Genomic DNA, 18,677 nt, shown 5'->3' on the forward strand with positions numbered 1-18,677 from the left:
CTCAATTAGAGAATGCTGCACAACAAATATATTATGAGGCGATCAACAAACAAAATAGACAGTAAGGGATAAATATAGCACAAAAAGTGACGTGCAGTTGAAGAAAATACAAGTCATCGGATCATGCCACCTTTTTGACGGTCATTTGTCACCTGTAAATTTGTGGAAATATTGGTCTCGATTTGTAAAATGATTTATAGGAAAGTTGAACTAGTAGATGTCTTGGCTAGATGGGCAATAATAACTTCTAATTAGTATAGTAACAATCCCTAAGTCGCTAAATCGCTCCGTGTCCGGTCCAACATTCATTCACTTCCGTCGTCTGTCATGGGGCAGTCGCATGATCACGTGACGCCGGTGCAAATCGATTGAAATAGCTGAAATCTGACTTCATCTAATCCATCAGCCATGTATACAGTATGTATAGTTGTAGATTTTTTATTTTTATTTTTTTAACATTAAGTGCTATCTATCCATCTACTGTATCGTATCTACGTAAATGTCTTTTGAGGCAAATTAATTAAATTAATTAACAAAAAAACATTGCAAGTTTCCTTTGTGTGAATGACACAATGAATTATTTTTAAATGATATTTTGATGATCATTAAAACAGTCCGCGAGTTGAGAGCGCGTTTCCGAAAAAAAAGCAATTTGGAGAATGCGGGCCCCTGCAGTGAAGAGTTTGAGCGACGCTAAGCTTCTCGCTTTTAGAACTCCGGCGCTCCACTCTGGAGGGTTCAACGCCGTCTCCGGGGAGAAGCTACTTTCAGAATCACCTGAAGCCTAAACATGATGCAGGAGTTGTTTTTGAAGATGGGGTTACAAACAAGCAATTACTCAAATGCGCATGCACACAAACACGCCGTTCGAATTTGATATGGAAAAAGCCAGATGACGCACGGCTGCTAATTATTACGCTCTGTATGAAAATCGATTGTGGGAGGAGGGAGCTGTGCATCCTCAGTTTCTTCATTTGAATGTTGTGGTTTTAATTGGACTATATGATTGTGTCACTTTGGCAAATGGAGTTCCTGCCGTTTATCCCCGTGTCTGCAGAGATGAATCAATGGCTGTTTTTTTTTTATTCTAATTGCTCTCTCTAAGCCCCATGTCATCAATAGAATTATCAGTGCTTCTGCCAGCACTGTTATTACCAATGTTTTCATCTTCATTGTTGTTATTGTTATCGCCGCCACTGTTGTCGGGCAAATCATCTTCCGCGATGCCTTTTTTCACCCATGATCATTAGCAATATTACTCCCCGTTATCTTGCAAAAGTTATTATTTTTTATCGATATCATTATTGTTCGTGCCATCTTCATCAGCGACAATAAACTGAAATTACGATGCCTGATGAGATCACAAAGACAAACGATAAGACGCGTACGACGGGTCAGCGCAAGTAAGATGATTCCTCAAGACGTAAAGGGAAGACAAAAGACTGCAACATCTAATTCTGGTCGTTTGACCTTTTTGTGATTATTTTTATTTTATCCAAACACGCAGTGGAATAAACCGTGTGGCAGTCAATTAAAAAGTGAGATAGATTCAGAGAGAAATTCTAAAGATTTTTTTTTTTTTTTTTTTAAGAGTTGGGTGGGTGTGATGTCGTTTTTGCTTGGATACTTCAACATTAATGTTGACTTTTTAACTCATTTACTCCCAATAACGTATGAATACGTTTTTTTTATTAATGTTCTTAGTGTCCCAAAGACGTATTTATACGTTGTTGTTTTTTTTGTTTTTTTTAATGCTAGAGCGTAAAGAAGGCTTTGATGCAGCCTCTCAACTGCAAAGAACGGTTGCAGAAATGGTAGTTATTACACCAACGGCCAGCAGGTGGCAGCAGAGCAAAGGAGATCAACCAGGGCCATGTAGAAAAAAAGCTCAATTACTTATAATTTTAAATAGATTTGTGAAAACTGATGAAACTTAGCTCTCTTCTAATGCTAATTGCTGCAAAACGGAAACAGATAGAAACATACTTTTTTTTCCTGATGAAAGAAGAGACTTTAATCTTTCTTTTGGTAGGTTCCAAGCTTTTATAGCAATTGAACACAATATTCTGTGGGCCTTGCAAAATCAGTCCAAATCCAGTAAAAAGCCGGGAGTGAACGGGATTGCGAAATGTGAAAATGGCGGCGAGTGAATGAGTTAATACTCGGGTTGAGATTGCTTTGTTAGAAAGCAAGGTATGATATTTTCATATATAGTATTTATGGATTTTTGTAGACTTTACTGTAATATGTGACAATAATTTTGCATAGTTGCGTTTGCACTGACCAAATAATATGAAGAAGAGCGCAGGGAGTTTGTTTGGGTGACTCAGATGGCCAACTATTGACAATTTGGAACATCCGGGCGGTTCTGGTATTTCCCCAATGCAGCACGATGCAAATGTGTCCTTTACACGGTGACAACAAACGGCAGATGGTATTACTTTTACCCGAGACGAGCATACAAACCACGCAGATTGTTAACGCGGTCAAATGACATTTCATCACATTTTGAAGTCAAAATAATCGTCACAGATCAAATTACGATCCAAAGTCTGATGCTTTTCAATGGACGGAGAAGCATTTTGACTTCCGAAGTTTGGAATTGTCACGAGATCGAGAGAGAGATGTACTGACGGTAATCATGCTGGAGGGCACGACCATTGTTCCTTTCCCTGCCCCGTGTGATTTGTTGGCTGTACTTGCACTTCGTTTCACCGGCGGATTTGTCTTTCGTGTGCATCCCTAGCAGAAATGACTTCATATTAAATAACACCATTTTAATAAATATGCAGTTTGAGTGCAATGTCAGGTCCACCTACTGTGATGCATGCCTAATGTGCCTAAACACCTGCTGTTACCGGTCCCCCCCCCCAACTAAATAACCAGGTTTTATTTTTTATTTTTTCTCCTTCATATATGTCCGTTATATAACCAAAAAGCTGGTGATTGCTGGGAAATATCTCCTAAGCGACTTTCCGTAGCCGTGCTTCTGGAGGGCGAAGTCCCAAAGGAACCTCAGGGCAAAAAGATGCTCCACACTGTCACGGGTGTCTTCTGAAGCTGTAATGGGCCCCCCCCCCCCCCCCCCAGCCTCTATCTGCTACCCACAGAGTCGACTTGATGTTTCTGAACTCCAGGCTAACTGAAGAAATGTTGCGTGCCCCCCTGGCCTACATTGACTGACTTATATGAGGTTTCATCTGGAGCAGCGCAGCTTGTGCTTGGTGTCTCTTTGTCTTGAAAGTGGAAGACTGTGTTTGAACACGATGCTTGCGATTGGATTTGTGGAGTTCAAATGACTCCATTTGTGTGTCATTGCATTGGGAATAGTGACCCAAAAGCTGCCTTAGCGAAGCCTTCTAAACACCATCCGGTGACCTGCGCCTCCTGTGCCACCATACTCAACTCACCAAGATTACTTTGCATAATCAAAAGGAAGAATTGAAGTTATGATAACTTGACTCAACACTGGTGTACCTCACTTTTACTAAACAGAATTAATAATGGCGACTTCTGAAAACAGATGCATAAATAATATGGATGGATTATTTTGGTTCACATACCAAGGAGGTGTTGAGACACCACATTGTTTTATTGGTAAGACCTTATGTGTCACACTTCTGACGTTCTCGGTTCAAGTTTTGGCCAATTCCCGTGGCCAGGTGACTTTTTTCTGTGTTTTTTTTTTAATGACATAACCCGGGCTGATCGGCATAGGCGGCATTTTGCGATCATTTTTACGTGCCAGATGCATACTGTATGCATACGTCGACCTCTGAAAATATATTTTTCATAAATGATCGCACCAATAATTTGTACTTTATGAATGAATGACGTAGTTGTCGTCCTCTCTGCTTAATGGCGCTCTAAACGCTTACTCTCTGTCCAACCTCGCTTTCCGATATTGTCATCTTTCTCGCAACTGTTGCTATAACAACAATGTGGTTGGCGCAAATCCGTTGCCATGCGTGGTAAATCAGGTGAAAATTTGCTCCCAGCTGTCAGTTTTGTGGGCGTGTTTGATGATGCGAGCAATATCCTTCGTGAATAGGTGGGAAAACTGGGCGCAGACTGCCGGTGCGGTTGTGGTGCAATATTTCGCGCTCTTAGCGGACGCAGCGCATTCTTAGTGAATCTCCCCCAGAGTGCACAATTAAATGCAAACACACTTTGTTTAGCTTGTTTCCGGAACGTGGCGAGCTCAAGGCTAATGAACAATGGAAAGTACTAGGGGTGTGAATTGCCTAGGACCTGACGATTCGATTCGTATCACGATTCACAGGTCACGATTCGATTCGATACCGATTAATCCCGATACGAATTTATAAGTCGATTGTTGCGATTTTTTTTCATTCAAATTTAGAAAATACTAATCAGTAAGCTTGTAGAGTGTAAGATTTATATGAAAATGTATTATTTATTTATCTTATAGAGGTTGTAATCTGTTTCATGTTTGAACAGCATTAAAATAAAATATTAAGGCTTAATGTGCCGTTCATATAACATTCTTCCATGCTCAAGGTGTGAATCCTAACCCGAAGTCAGACGTTTTGTTGAATATTTTTCCATTAAAAATGGAAGTTTAAAAATCGATTCACACACAAAAAAAAAAAAAAAAAAAAGGCAATGATGATAAGACGTTGAATCCGTTGAATCCGAATACCGAATGAACAATTCTGAGCTCTTAAAAAAATAAATAAATAAATAAATAAAAAATTGATTTTTTTTTAATTGAATCGATTCGAGAATCGCGCGATGTAGTATCGCGATATATCGCCGAATCGTTTTTTTTTTAACACCCCTAGAAAGTACCATTGACTCGCTAACGCTAATTAGCGTGCTACTCGTGACACTTTTCTCACTCAAAAGAACAATGATTCACACAACATGCTGCATGGATGTATACAAAGAAGCATCTTAACATTACTCACAAGCATATGCTCTTCCTACGCTGCAAAAACAACAACTTGTATTGACATAACTTGAATGTAACTATTTTCTTCTACTATTGCAGTCTTTCTTCTACTCTTAATATGGCTACGGTCTAAAAGAGCGTAAGTAAAAAACATTGCCCCCAAGTGGCCAAATCATGTACAACATAGACACTCCCAATAAAAGCCCACTCAAACAATACAGTATAAAATAAATAAATACACAAAATCAATTTTGGGACATATTATATAGATCCCGAATCATAGTAAATTAGAATCGCAATTCTTATGAGAATCAATTTTTTGGCACACTTCTAATAATTAATATAATTTCCAATAGCCATGATACAATTAATCACATCATATTTATAAAATGTATATAGGCCTATAGCTGAGCAACAGAAAACCATGATAAAAATGGCATTATTATTATTATTTTTTTAATAACACAATGGCAGCTTATGGCAACTTACTTTCACTTGAGCATCGCATGCTACAAAGTCGTGTAATGTGTCTGCCTCAGGCCAGTTCGTATTGCATATGATGTCAGACTGCAGAATGAAATGCAAATGACAAGTCATAAAACATCATACCAATCATCTGCTGTACAAAGAAATCAAATAGATGGAGGTATAGTATGTAGTTGATTATTGTATGATGTCAGCATATCATTCAGCGTATAAAAGTAAGAAACAAAATATGGGAGCAGGAGAATTGCATCAGTTCTCGAAGGACTCCCAGTTGTTGATGAATAAGAGAAAATGAAAGCTCCTGCTGCATAACACCGACACATAATATAGTGTAGTCGAAAAATATTCTGTCGGTTTCCCCCAAGCAGGCCACGTTTAGTATTTTAAGACCAAAATAACCTTTGTTTTCCACACCTATTACTTTTGATGAAACAGCCACCCGAGATGATAAAACAAATGCATTTACTCTCATTTGACCAATTTCAAGAAATGAGCATCAGCTCATACTGATGATCTTTTTTTAATCGACTAATTTGATTAGGTGAAAAAGAAGAGCGCGAGCAAATAGGTCCACAAACTACAAGTTGGCATATGCTTTATAATTCAACACAAACACGTCGGGCGTACTAAAAATACGACATGGTGCGTGGGCGCGCAACGTGCATCACTGCAGATGGCCGCGGGCAATACGATGGAGGTGGGCTGTTTAGTCAAACTGTACTGCATGTGTCAGGAAAAGCATAAAAAATAATCATGAGTAATAGTTTGTCACAAGTAATGAAAGGGGCCATTTGATTGTGCCAGCGTGCACAGAATGGAGACATGAACGCAGCAAAGACAAATCAGCCAATGATGAAGGATCAATAAGCAGCAGTGGTCTTTTGAACGATGACAAAACGGATTGTTTTTGGTCAAACAGTGTGATGACGCAAAAGGAATTTTGTACACGTTAATGTGAAATACACATGTATGCAGGCATAGTAAATGTCATCGTAACTGTTTTCTGCATCATTGTTGCTAAAGCCGGACAGATGGCCTCGTAACCGTCGGTGTCAAACGATGTTTATAGACCAATTGACAGTCCTGTTGCAATGATGAGCATTCTTGTCACGATGATTGTCGACACTGTGGACACGTAGCGCGATCTGGAAAAAAAGTGATTCGTTTTACTAAACTAAAAAAAAAAAATGCTGTAATTTGTTACAGCTATTTTTATTTTTATTTTGTAGTTTTTCTCGTTGTATTCATGATTCGGTTGAAAGCATTATTTTCAATTGAATATAAATCAAACACATTTATTTTTCCCAAGCCAAATAAAAAGGTACATCCAAGTAACTTTGGAATAAACTAATTAAAGTCAGTTATTACTAGGGGTGTGAATTGCCTAGTACCTGACGATTCGATCCGTATCACGATTCACAGGTCACGATTCGAATCGATACCGATTAATCCCGATACGAATTTCTAAGTCGATTGTTGTGATTTTTTATTTTTTATTTTTTTTTACCATTCAGTAAATTGGACATGTACACTGTAAGATTTGTATGAAAATTTATTATTTATTGATCTGAAACTGAGCCATTGTATTTAACAAACAAGTTGTAACCTTTTTTCATGTTAGAATAGCATTGAAATAAAATATTAAGGCTTAATGTTCCTTTAATATAACATTCATCCATGCTTAAGCCGTTGAAAGTTAGGCGTTTTGTTGACACAAATTTGCAGCTAATAATTCAGTTCCAGAAATAAAAATACTTTCATCCACTTGTTTCTTAGTGTCAATGTCCAATTTGTGAAAACATCACATTAATTAATGGTTAATTATTAATGAAAAAAAATGTGAAAACATCACATTAATGGTTGTTAAGTGTGGTCAGTTGACGATCGATTGTTCTTGTTGTGGTTCAGAATGTCAAGTTGGTATCAGCTGCTGCTCAGTGGAGAGGCGGATCTATTATAGTGGCACACAGGGGTCACTATTTGCCTTGTGACTGTTAGCAGTTTTTAATAAGTAACTGTACATTATATCAACAATTTATAATTGCTACATTGATTTTTACCTTGTTTAACTCATTCACTACCATTGACGGAAAAAGACGTCAAATGATGCATTTTTTGCTGGTCTGACAATGAATGTGCTAATAAATAACTAAATAATTTTTTTTTTTTTTAAACTCAAAGTGGCCCTTGCAGCTTTCTATTTTTCTGTATGTGGCCCTCAGAGGAAAAAGTTTGGACACCCCTGCTTTACAGCAAAATGAGATTGACATTTTCATAAAGTTCACACTTTTTTTTTGCTTGCAATAAGAACTTACATCTGCCAATATTCATAAAATTGTTCCCTGGTGGTGTTTATGTTGTATTTGCACAGCAGAGTAGTAAGAAAGACAGCACACTCAGATCTCACATCTCCGGTCTTTTTTTTTTCTTTTCTATTTTTGTCACAACTATCTATCGGCTTAAAATGTTTCAGCTGGTTTGCGACAAATCTTTCCCTCTTTTTTTTTTCCCCCATGTTATTGCACATAGTTGGCGTTTAGGGAAAAATGCTCATTGTTTAGTTGCCGCGTTCACAGAACCATAATACAACCATATGGCATGAGCTGTCCCCCTAAACACTGAAAAATAAAAAAAAAGTCTCTGGACAGTTGATGTGCATTCATGAATGAATACAAACACACGCACAGTGTGCAGCTTTCTATCTGAATCATTTTAATATGGACGCACAAGAAGCAAAACATTCAATTAGGCAAAATCTGTCATTAGTGTGAGAAGGAAGCCTGAGAGGAAGAAGAGGCAGCAGGGAGGAGGGCGTGCGTGCGTGCGTGCGTGCGTGGAGAAATTATAGCATAAGAGAACGTGAAATGATGGATTGAAAGCGCTCCAGCCAGACCTCGAGGTTACCAAGTGTGAGCGGGTTACAGCTGGCTAGCTCATTCCGCCGGAGCTACATATCTCATAATAAACATCATATGGGTAGTTTGGGCTGGCGGGTGAGGATTAAGTCAGAGCCGTGAGCTCTTAAAAGACTCCGTGGCTGCGGACAGTCCAGTATCTATTTATAGGGAAGCTGGGAACGTATCAAAACAAGCATGAAAAGGAAGTTGTGAAGTTGATTTATGTCAGTCCAAACGATGACGATTCACTTCCGACTGGCGTTACGTGACTCGCGATTGCAATTTTTTGGCGCGCGTGGCTGATAAACTTGACGTGCCTCTTTTTTTTCTCCAGAGCTACCCAGCAGTCCAGGTGGTCAGTTCACATTTCGCCCGTTGCCGCCGCCTCCTCCGCCCCCCCACGCCTGCACCTGCGCCCGCCCGGCGCCCTACGCCCAAGTCAGTCTGCAGAGGAAGACCATGCCCACGCGGTGTCAGGCCAGCCAGGGCGTGCAGGGGGCAGACACGGGTTCGAGCACGGAGCAGGCGCAGCAGCTTCATGACAGCTGGGTGCTCAACAGCAACATCCCCCTCGAGACCAGGTAGGGAAATGCAACTAATTGGAATGACCTTTTGATTCGACCTGAAAAGAATATTACAAAAAAAAATAAAAAATACAGTACATTTATGTGTTGATGGGGAACAGATGGATGACTTTCTTCCAAAAAAGCATTCAGTCCTAATCTGTGGATTTATTTATTGCAATGAAATTCTCAAAATAAGTGAATTTTCCAGTCAAATCATATTAAGCTATTTGTTCAATAAGCATCATTATATTAAAGATAAGTTTTCTAAATATAGACTGGCAAATCTTAATTCTGTCGAGAACCATAAACTCATTCACACTCAGCCATTTTGACTGATTTTGCAAGGCCCACAGAATATTGTGTTGGATTACTATAAAAACATGGAACCCACCAAAAGAAGTCTTTTCTTTCATCAGGAAAAAAAACTTATATTTGTATCTGTTTCCGTTTTGCGGTAATTAGCATTAGACTAGAGTTAAGTTTCATCAATGTGCACATTCCTGGTGAAAACACTGATAAAAAGAGCTTGTCGCAACATGGCCCTGGCTGATCTCTTATACTCTGCTGCCACCTGCTGGCCTTTTTTTTTTTTTTTAAATAACTACCATTGCTTTAGACTACCTCTTCACTTCAAAAGCTGCATCAAAGTAAATAACATAAATAAATAAAAACTAGAGCTGTCAAACGATAAAATTTTGTAATCAGATTAAATAATGATAATAATAATAATAATAATAATAATAAATAAAATAAATTTAGAAATTATGTTGAAATTTTGGAAAACATTATTTACGGTAGAAAACTTATTCATTTATTTATTTATTTAGTTATTTATTTACTTGCTTAGTTTTGAATTTAGCTTAACACATGCTGATGGCCCTGGAAGTTCCCTACAATTTCTGTAAATTTTTAATTAAACAAAACTGTCTATTCTTAATATGTTTAAAATTAAAAGAAAAGTATTTTTTTTTTAATGCTATTATTTTCTCTTTTACCGCAACTGAATATCGGCTTGAAATATCGGTTATCGGCCTCCTTGACGACTAATAATCGGTATCGGCATCGGCCCTGAAAAAAGCATATCGGTCTATCACTAATAGAAACATACTTTTTTATATGTTTATGTAGTCGTAGCGCACAATGTTTTGTTTGCCTTGAAAAATGAGTGAAAATGCTCGAAATCGGCTGGCACTGTTGGGGTTGTTTTTTTGTTTTTTTTTTGGACAAAGTTTGGCAGTCAAAGAGTTAAGGACAAGACTGGAACTTTATTTGGATGTTTTGAACGTGCACAAAAAAAAAAAAAAGAAAAGTGGAGCAGCTCGCAAGCCTCATGGGTAATATTACCCGTCTTTGCACACCATCAAAGCCATCGTGAATCTCTCAGGTTTTTCCACTGGATTCTCTCAGCACACCTCTGAAGATCCACCAAGGGACCATTGTGAGTTAAAACGTCACAAAAACAAAAATCCGCCATCAAGCACAAATCCTCTTTTTGGGGAACATATTGAAATTCCACCTCCGGTTGTGGCACCTGAACACACGCTTGTAGCGTCTAATGCTCAGAGACGAGCCAGTGGAATTTCATCCCATCAAACGGAATTAAGTATTTCCCAACTGCATAAGTAATAATTGATCAGAGAATTATTTCGCAGATTCTCATTTGTGAGGCTGATTTTGAGAAGAAGCGGAAAAGGTGCAAAAGAATATGTTTGCATGTTTAATGAGACCTCCGCGTGGCGGCTGAGTTCTGGCATTATGGAGATGAGATTGGCAGGCTGCCATGCCAGAAGAAGTGCTTTTTAATAAGTTATGCATCAGACCGTAATTAGATTTCATCTCATTTAAAGGAAAGGAAAGGAAGGGATTAAAAAAAAATAGAACTATGTGACAATTTCAATTAATCATCAGCCTGATGACAGTGTAATAATTACTCATCTCTTCTGACGTGGCAGCAGTGTACTGACTTGAAGAAAGTGCACAATAAGGTCGCAGTGTTCTGCCTTTTATGATTTGAATGCATTATTGTTTATTTTTTTATTCCTATTTGTATATAAGTATTAGGGATGTTTGATGCGACAATTTTTCAGACCGATACCACTTTTGAGTCTCCATTAACATCGTACTTTTGAAATGTACATTTTCCCCCAAAAAAACAATGTTATTAAATAATATAAAATAAAGTTCTATATACTAGGTCTGCAAATTGCCACATTTTTGTGGAGTGACTGACCAATTACATGCCCAAGTCATATATTTCTTGAAGTGGGCAAAAAAATGTCCAGTGATAACTGTTCATCCTTCAGTCAGGCGCACGAGTTCCAAATTATTATTTTAGGGGCTTGGGGCGGAACTTTATCTGGTGGAGGGGCAAGGAATGCCTGGTGGGCCGCCGGGCTAATACAACGCTGGGGGAAAGCCTGGAGTCATTTTTTTTGTGTATTATTGTGGTTGGACTTTCCTGTGGTGAAGAAATGACATCGTCACATTGATGAATCAAATATAACAATACCATTTCAAATTTTGAAATGTTTGACATTTTCAATGAATGATGCCCCACCCACAAATTTAATTTTAGCCATCAATGAGTCAGTTTCAACACTTTGTGTTGTGGCTGCATTTCTTTTTTTTTTTAAATGAATCGTTTAGTATACATAACACAGAAATAAAAACACAAACATCCCTTCGAACAAATTATTTTAGATTATTGAAAAAGGAAGAGGCTGAAGCACCAAGCCTATTAGTGCATATGCTAGACAGTCTGCTGAATCAATTAGAATTACTGTGCAACAGAGCAGAACAAAATAAGTAAATATTACCCTCACATTATAATTCTTTAATGTTTTACATTGTAATAATGGCACTATAAGTATTATCTTAAATGTAATGTTTTCTTAAATTCCTATACAGCAGTACAGCGCTTCAACACATCAAGTCAATTCAAAAATTTTACACCAAAAACTGAAGCACATCTATATTTTATTTTGGCCCTCACTTTACATGTTTCAAACAAATACAATTCCATAAATTAATATTTTCCTTCTATTAATTTACACGACACGATTTCCAATGTCTTCAAATACACAATATCCTTAAATTTTACAATACCAGATCCTATAAATGATTGATTTGATTATCTTTAGCCAACCTTTTTAATTATTCTAATCGCTTTTTCTGTAATTAAATAATTGGGTCTGTATTTGTTTTATATGCATTTCCCCATCACAATCTGACATGTGAGGCAACACAAGAAAAGTAGAATATACGACAGAATAGAATGTAATAATAAACATATTGAATGGAGATTCAGTTCAGAGGATTGTGACTATTACTATTTTTAATGTATTACTAGTCTATTGATGCTCCCTCACATTGACAGACACCCGAGTTATGAAATTATTATTTTTTTTATTGTCTCTCTCTCTTTTTTTTTTTTTTTTTTGGGCCTAATCTTGCTGTCAGATCATTTGGCAATTGAGATAAAAGGATTAGCAAACGTTCCATGAGAGCTCGTGCCGGTAGAATTTTAAAGGATTATATCACTTTGATGGAAATGGCAAGAAATTGCATGTCTTGTCACGAACAGCAGCGTTTTTCTTTGATGCATATCTGATGAATTGTTGAGTTGTATTGGAATATATTGATCATACGCCAGAAGAGATTTAGAATTTTTGAAGTGCGCATAGATTTCCATTTTCGGTTGAAAAGCTGCAAAGGAGTGGCCAAGCAACAGATACGGCTTGTCATGCTTGTTAAGGCTTTCACACATTGCCTTCCCACCTCCATCTTATCACCAAAACATAATATAACCATCTTCTTCTATACTGTATTTGCATGAGTCTAGCTTGTGAACAGCCCTTAGGGCAGTAGGCTTCAACCTCCCAAAGAGCGAGCACTCTCATTTACTTCCTGTCTCAGGGGAAATTTTCTCCCTAATATGAATTTCCAGCTTCCTGAGCATCACCCGTAGATGTTTTTTTTCTGAGAGACGATCAAACGTATTGAACTGGGAAGATCGGGAAACATTTTTAAAAGTAACACACGTGAAGATTTGAGCTCCATGAGCTTTTGCAAAACATACAAGATGGATCCTGCTTTTGAGAAAATATTTTCTTAGAAGATAAACAGAAGGTCCGAAGTCTGACCTGTCGATTGGCCCAAAAAGCACTTCAATGCTCACTAGGGATGTAACGATAAGGGCAATATCGTGATATCGTGATATTAAAACTGCCACAATATCGTCGTTGTCGTGTTCACAATATTTAAAAAGAACACATCTGTTGTGCAGTTCTAGCACCCTCTCGTGGCTAGTTTATGAGTGCAATTTAATTTTCATGAGGGATGTTTTGGCCTTCTATGTTTAAAATCTATGCTAATTGTCAGATGAAGGGGAACCGAATTTGCTTGTGAAGCGATCGATGTGTGCTTGCATTAGCAAGTAAGTGCCTCAATATTGTTATTAGAGATTGTAGGTGCTTTATATGCATTGCTGTTATGTACAAAAGCACAATATTGTACTTTTTTTTTTTAGTAAAGGCTCTTTTTTTTTTTTTTTTTTTACAATATTGTGATCTTTTTTTAAATATCACCAACCCTCCTACAATATCGTGATAATTACATATCGTGACCTTTATATCATGATAATATCGTATTGTGATGTTTGGATATCGTTACATCCTTAATGCTCACCTGCATCAGTCATCTTTTTTGTGTATGCGTGTTTTCCGCAGACTGTGTGTTGTGTCGTAATTCCACCAAGTTGATCTGCTTTTAGACCTGAACTAGCATTGACCCTTCGGGTGTGTTGCCACTGTGTCCCCCATCTGACTCCCACCCTTCAGCTGATGGTGGACGTGTGGATGAGCAGAGCAAGGGAGGGCGACAGTGAAGGATGGATGTCATCTGTCTCGTGTTAAACTGCCACGGGGCCACACCAGTTAGACAAACCGAGCATGAGAAACCCAAATAAAGACTTGAGAGAATTAAAAAAAAAACAGAGCGATTATCCTTCACACAAATCTGGTGTGATACCAGGCTTTAAAAACAAATTAAATGCTATGTGACAGCATTATTTTAATCATCAGCGTGGGAAAAAAACTCACAACAATGTTTCTTTTTTAATAATTTCTAAATCAATCGTATTATATTTTTAATTTTCCCCTAATGCGGTGAACACAGTAATTGTGATACATTTTCATCTATTTTCTTTCATTTTTTTTAAATTTTTTTTAAGAGAGAGCTCAGAATTGTTCATCCGGTAGTCTTTCCGATTCAACGTCTTATCATTATTGCGCTCTCTCTCTCTTTTTTTTTTTTTTACACGTGTATGTGTGGGTTTGTCTGTGTGCACGTATGTGTGTGCGTGTCCGTACGTGCAAATACATGTAAATTTATACTCATTAATTCACCTAAAACCTAACAAAAATCCCATTACCCTTCACCTTAACCGGATACTTCAGCCTCTCGCCAGAGTCGTGAGGTTCAAACGGTCAGGAGACCAGAGAAAAGGTCAAAGAAAAGATAAAAAGAAAAGAAAAATCCAGCACCAACCAAACACTTCCTGCCTTCCACATGGTTACAAAATCAGAGTCTTACGCCAACCCCCAGAACCCTCTAAATTCCAACAAATTAAAGAGATCTCAAGAGACCAGAGGAAAAACTAAAGAGAGGAAGGAGGGAAGGAGAGATGAGGCAGAGTGAGATCCACCAGCACATCCAGTCCATCAAAGTGAAATCTAGCACCAACCAAACACCTCCTGCCATCCATTTTCTTTCACGGCACAAAACCTTCTCATAAGCTGTCCAACCCTCTCATTTCCAGAGAGTGACCTTATCATTGCATTTGACTCAATTCAACACGACGCTTCTTGCAAAACAGACATCATTAGGCAGCATACGGTTGCAAATGCAGGAAGAGTGTGCGGCCTTGCAGCACCGGTTTCCCTTCAACGCAATCACTCTGCTGTCTGCCTCGACATGAAATGACCTCTCCTCTGAGGGCACTTGGGAGACCCACCAGCAGCCTGTGACCTCACACCCTCTGTTGCTGGAAACGGACGCAGTCAGTGTTAATGTCAATAGAGCATGACGTAAGCCAGCGCAATGGCTGAGGATATTTTCCAGCAAAAGAAAATGCAAAAAAAAAAAATAACTGTGTCACATCCTCGTGAATAGTGGCCCCATCAACAACAGACTTAATTCACTTTCAAGTTTGAGTCAATCTGGAAAGAGGACAGAATACGGCAAATGCTGCTTACACTTCCCATTTGTCTGCCAAGATCCACTTTTTCAAATTGGATCGCTCATGCCGCTGCCCGTGCATTCATGCTTTCTCAGCTCGCGCCGTGCAGTCCTCACCTCCATTTTCCATTCACAATATTAGCGAGAGTTCAAAAGAGTTAGCGAAAAGATTCATTGTACTACATTTTATTTGATTTTTATCTTCAAAAGCCATCTAACATATTTCCATATATGTAAAATCAAAGCTTATCTGGGGATAGTGATGACATGAGCAGTCATTTTGATTCTACAAAGGAATGGATTGATATTTGGTTGATGTCTTTTTCATTCTTTGGAAGTAGAATCGAGAGAAACAACAGTACGGAAAGGTCACATGAGTCACAAAATTAGTTAGTTCATAATCTGAATTTGTTTGCAACAAAAAACAAAACAAAACAAAAATGTTATGTGCCATGTGGCATCACATTTAGCAGTATTTTCATATAAGGTGAAAACGTACCAAAAAATGAATAAAAATAACTCGTTTTTACTTTTTTATTTTTTATTTTATTTTTTTACCTACAGTTCAGACAGCATTGATATAATTTGCTTATAAGCGCTTATAATCACATGACTGTTGCCACTGTCCTTTTCCTGCATTCTCTGCACAGAGGATAATTATCTTGGATTATTAATTTTCCATCAGATTTGATAGAAAGTGAAATACTCCCACATCATCTTTATAGGTTCATCTTGGCTGTCTCGTTTCCTAATTTCATCTTCTTCTTCATCCTCTTCTATTTCTGTGGTTGACATCTGTGAGCCCCGAATGGGGGGAAGCCGAATAACCATATTAAAATACAATATTAGTCATGATAATAATAAAAATAACGGCTCAGAATTTTATTGTGGTTAATCATAAACCATTTAATACTGACTTCAAGTTGACTCAGATGCTACTCATTATTTGCTATTGAGGAGCTAAGAAAGGACTAACAACAATCGGTTAGAATCAGTCAATCCCAAGGACTATATTTATTTCGTAGCACCTTCTCATTTTTTTTTCTGTTGGGCAAAATTCTTTTTAGGCCTTTTTTTTTTTTTAACTCTTTTTTTTTTTTTCCCACATAAGAACAACATGGAAATATTTTTTTGGGGGGGTTATCATGTTTTTCGTTGTCATAGTGGACGCCCAGATAATATGGCTTTAGCAAGATGTAAACTTATAAGCTTATATGCAATATTTTTTACATGGACATCATGCAAATCAACTTGCGATTTGTGATTGGTTAGTTAAGAGCCAATCATGAACCAGAAATGTTGACATCATCCAAATTTTTATTGCTTTTATTGGTTTAGACACGCAAATATGTCATGTCCACTGCAACCATCTATGCGTCTGAAGGGGTTCATGTTTTATTTTGTATTACTTGCTAATAATTTAAGAGACATCTGACATCTTTGTATTTAATATAATTCAGGCAGCCAAAGATGTGGGTTAAAAGTGATTTAAAGATCTGTAATGGAGGCCTGCATTTGTAGCTGTCCTGTATGCGTTATTTAAAATAAATAAATAAATAAATAAATAAAAGTCCCCTGCCTTGGACGTAAGTCCTTTAAAGGGAGTTTCAGTCAAGAGCAAGAATCCAACCGAAAGGAGATTTGCATAATTAAACTGTGACTCATATAGTTGCTACCTGAGAAAATGTGAAAATATGTTGCATTTGATTTTCATTTATAAAGTACTCAGCTGCTGTCCTACATAGGCCTGCACAGTAACCAGGTTGTTTACAGTTTCATGTTACAATCTCATTGGGAGGGAAGCAAACATTTTGGTCCCAGTGGTGGCACGAAGTTTCTGGGACAAACAGTAGATTTAAAATCTCAAACCAACAGCAATTCATATATTAAGGTCTCAATATTAAAGAGTATTTTACCATACAGTGTACTGTAGCTAAAATTGTTAATTAGTTTTTTTTATTTATTTCTATATCATAATTAGCATTGTGAGTAAGCTGGATTGGTCGCCAGCCATCCGCAGGTCACATTCACAACCAATTAGCCACACTCAAATTCACACCTGTGGGCAATTTCGGGTCACAAATTAACCTGACTTGCGATTTTGGAATATGGACGCAAGCGGCGAAAATCCTAAGCCAAAAGCCTCCCCCGAAGGCCGGAGCCAAAATTCCAACCCAGGACCTTAGTGAGAACTGCGAGCTAAACATGCTAAACACTGGTACACTGGTTAACTAATTTATTTACATGACAGAGTAGAAATATGAGATCATATTTTGATGCAACATACTTACATACATAACATACAGCCCACTCACACAGCTATCTTAATTAGCAGCCGAGGTAGATGTGATAAAAATCTATCAGGGACAGATGCCATTGAGGCAGTGAAGCGCTTTATGCTACAACTTCATCTGTATCCAAGATAAAAACAAGGTCAAGAGGTCACTTAACGGAATGTTTTTTTAATGAACAACTTCTTCAACAATGCAGCATTGCATTATGTATTGTGTGAACACAGTATTTACCTTTGATATATACATCAATTAACTCATTTGCTCCCAAAGACGTATTTATATGTTTTTGATGGTTTTTTTTATGCTAGAGCATACAGAAGGCTTTGATGCAGCCTCGGAACTGAAGACAACGCTTGAAGCAATGGTAGTTATTACAAAAACAGCCAGCAGGTGGCAGAAGAGTATAAGAGATCAAACAGAGCCATGTTGCAAAAAATTCTTTTCCCCACTGTTTTAAACAGATTTGGGATGAAACTTAGCTATATTCTAATGCTAATTGCTGCAAAACGGAAACAGATAGAAATATACTTTTTTTTTTCCTGATGAAAGAAGCTCATTTTTCTTTTGGTAGATTCCATTTTTTATAGCAATAGAATACAACACTCTGTGGGCCTTGCAAAAGCAGTCAAAATCCAGTAAAGGGGTTGCTTCCGTGAAAATGGCCGGGAGTGAATGAGTTAATATTCAATCATTTGCTCTTGTCTCTATTTCAGACACTTCCTATTCAAGCAAGGCTCGGGCTCGTCAGCCCTGCTTTCGGGTGCAGGGCAGGGTTACCCCTTGACCTCTGGGACAGTGTACTCGCCCCCGCCCAGGCCCCTTCCTCGCAGCAGCGTGACCAGACCACTGTTTACCTTCAACAAGCCGCATCGCTGCTGCAACTGGAAGTGCACGGCGCTATCGGCGTCACTTCTCACTCTTACCCTGGCTTTGCTGCTCACGTACGTCATTGGTGAGTTAGTCTTCTTGCATGACAGTCCCAAATAACTGTGTACAATTGTTACTTTAGCTCTACCAAGCAATGTTTTGGTTCTGTTGAAAACTTTGTGAATTTTACTGTGAAGAGGTATCATTTGAGCCAGTGAATCATTTTTTTTAATTTTTTTTTATTCTGAGCTCTATCAGATTAATTTCATTTGTGTCAGTTATTTGATGAAAGAAATACTAAAATTTTCACTTTTTATTTAAACCAAAGCATGTTTTGCCACATTTTATCCTACATTTTCTTAGTTTTATGTGCTTAAAATAGGATGATGATGATGATGATGAGGAGGAGGAAGAT

The 18,677-nt window shown here is 37.9% G+C and overlaps 1 protein-coding gene across 2 annotated transcripts in view; it reads left to right on the forward strand.

The window, feature by feature from the left end:
- The window catches only part of tenm1 (teneurin transmembrane protein 1), a 232,428-nt gene that overhangs the window by 63,191 nt on the left and 150,560 nt on the right, over window positions 1–18,677 (forward strand). For both annotated transcript variants that reach the window (XM_077531385.1, XM_077531386.1), the window contains exons 4-5: window positions 8,633–8,879; window positions 18,109–18,347. In XM_077531385.1, coding sequence (XP_077387511.1) covers window positions 8,633–8,879; window positions 18,109–18,347 — 486 coding nt within the window. The remainder of the gene's footprint in view (window positions 1–8,632; window positions 8,880–18,108; window positions 18,348–18,677) is intronic.

This window comes from Festucalex cinctus, chromosome 9 (assembly GCF_051991245.1).
Source record: "Festucalex cinctus isolate MCC-2025b chromosome 9, RoL_Fcin_1.0, whole genome shotgun sequence".
Taxonomy (NCBI): Eukaryota; Metazoa; Chordata; class Actinopteri; order Syngnathiformes; family Syngnathidae; genus Festucalex; species Festucalex cinctus.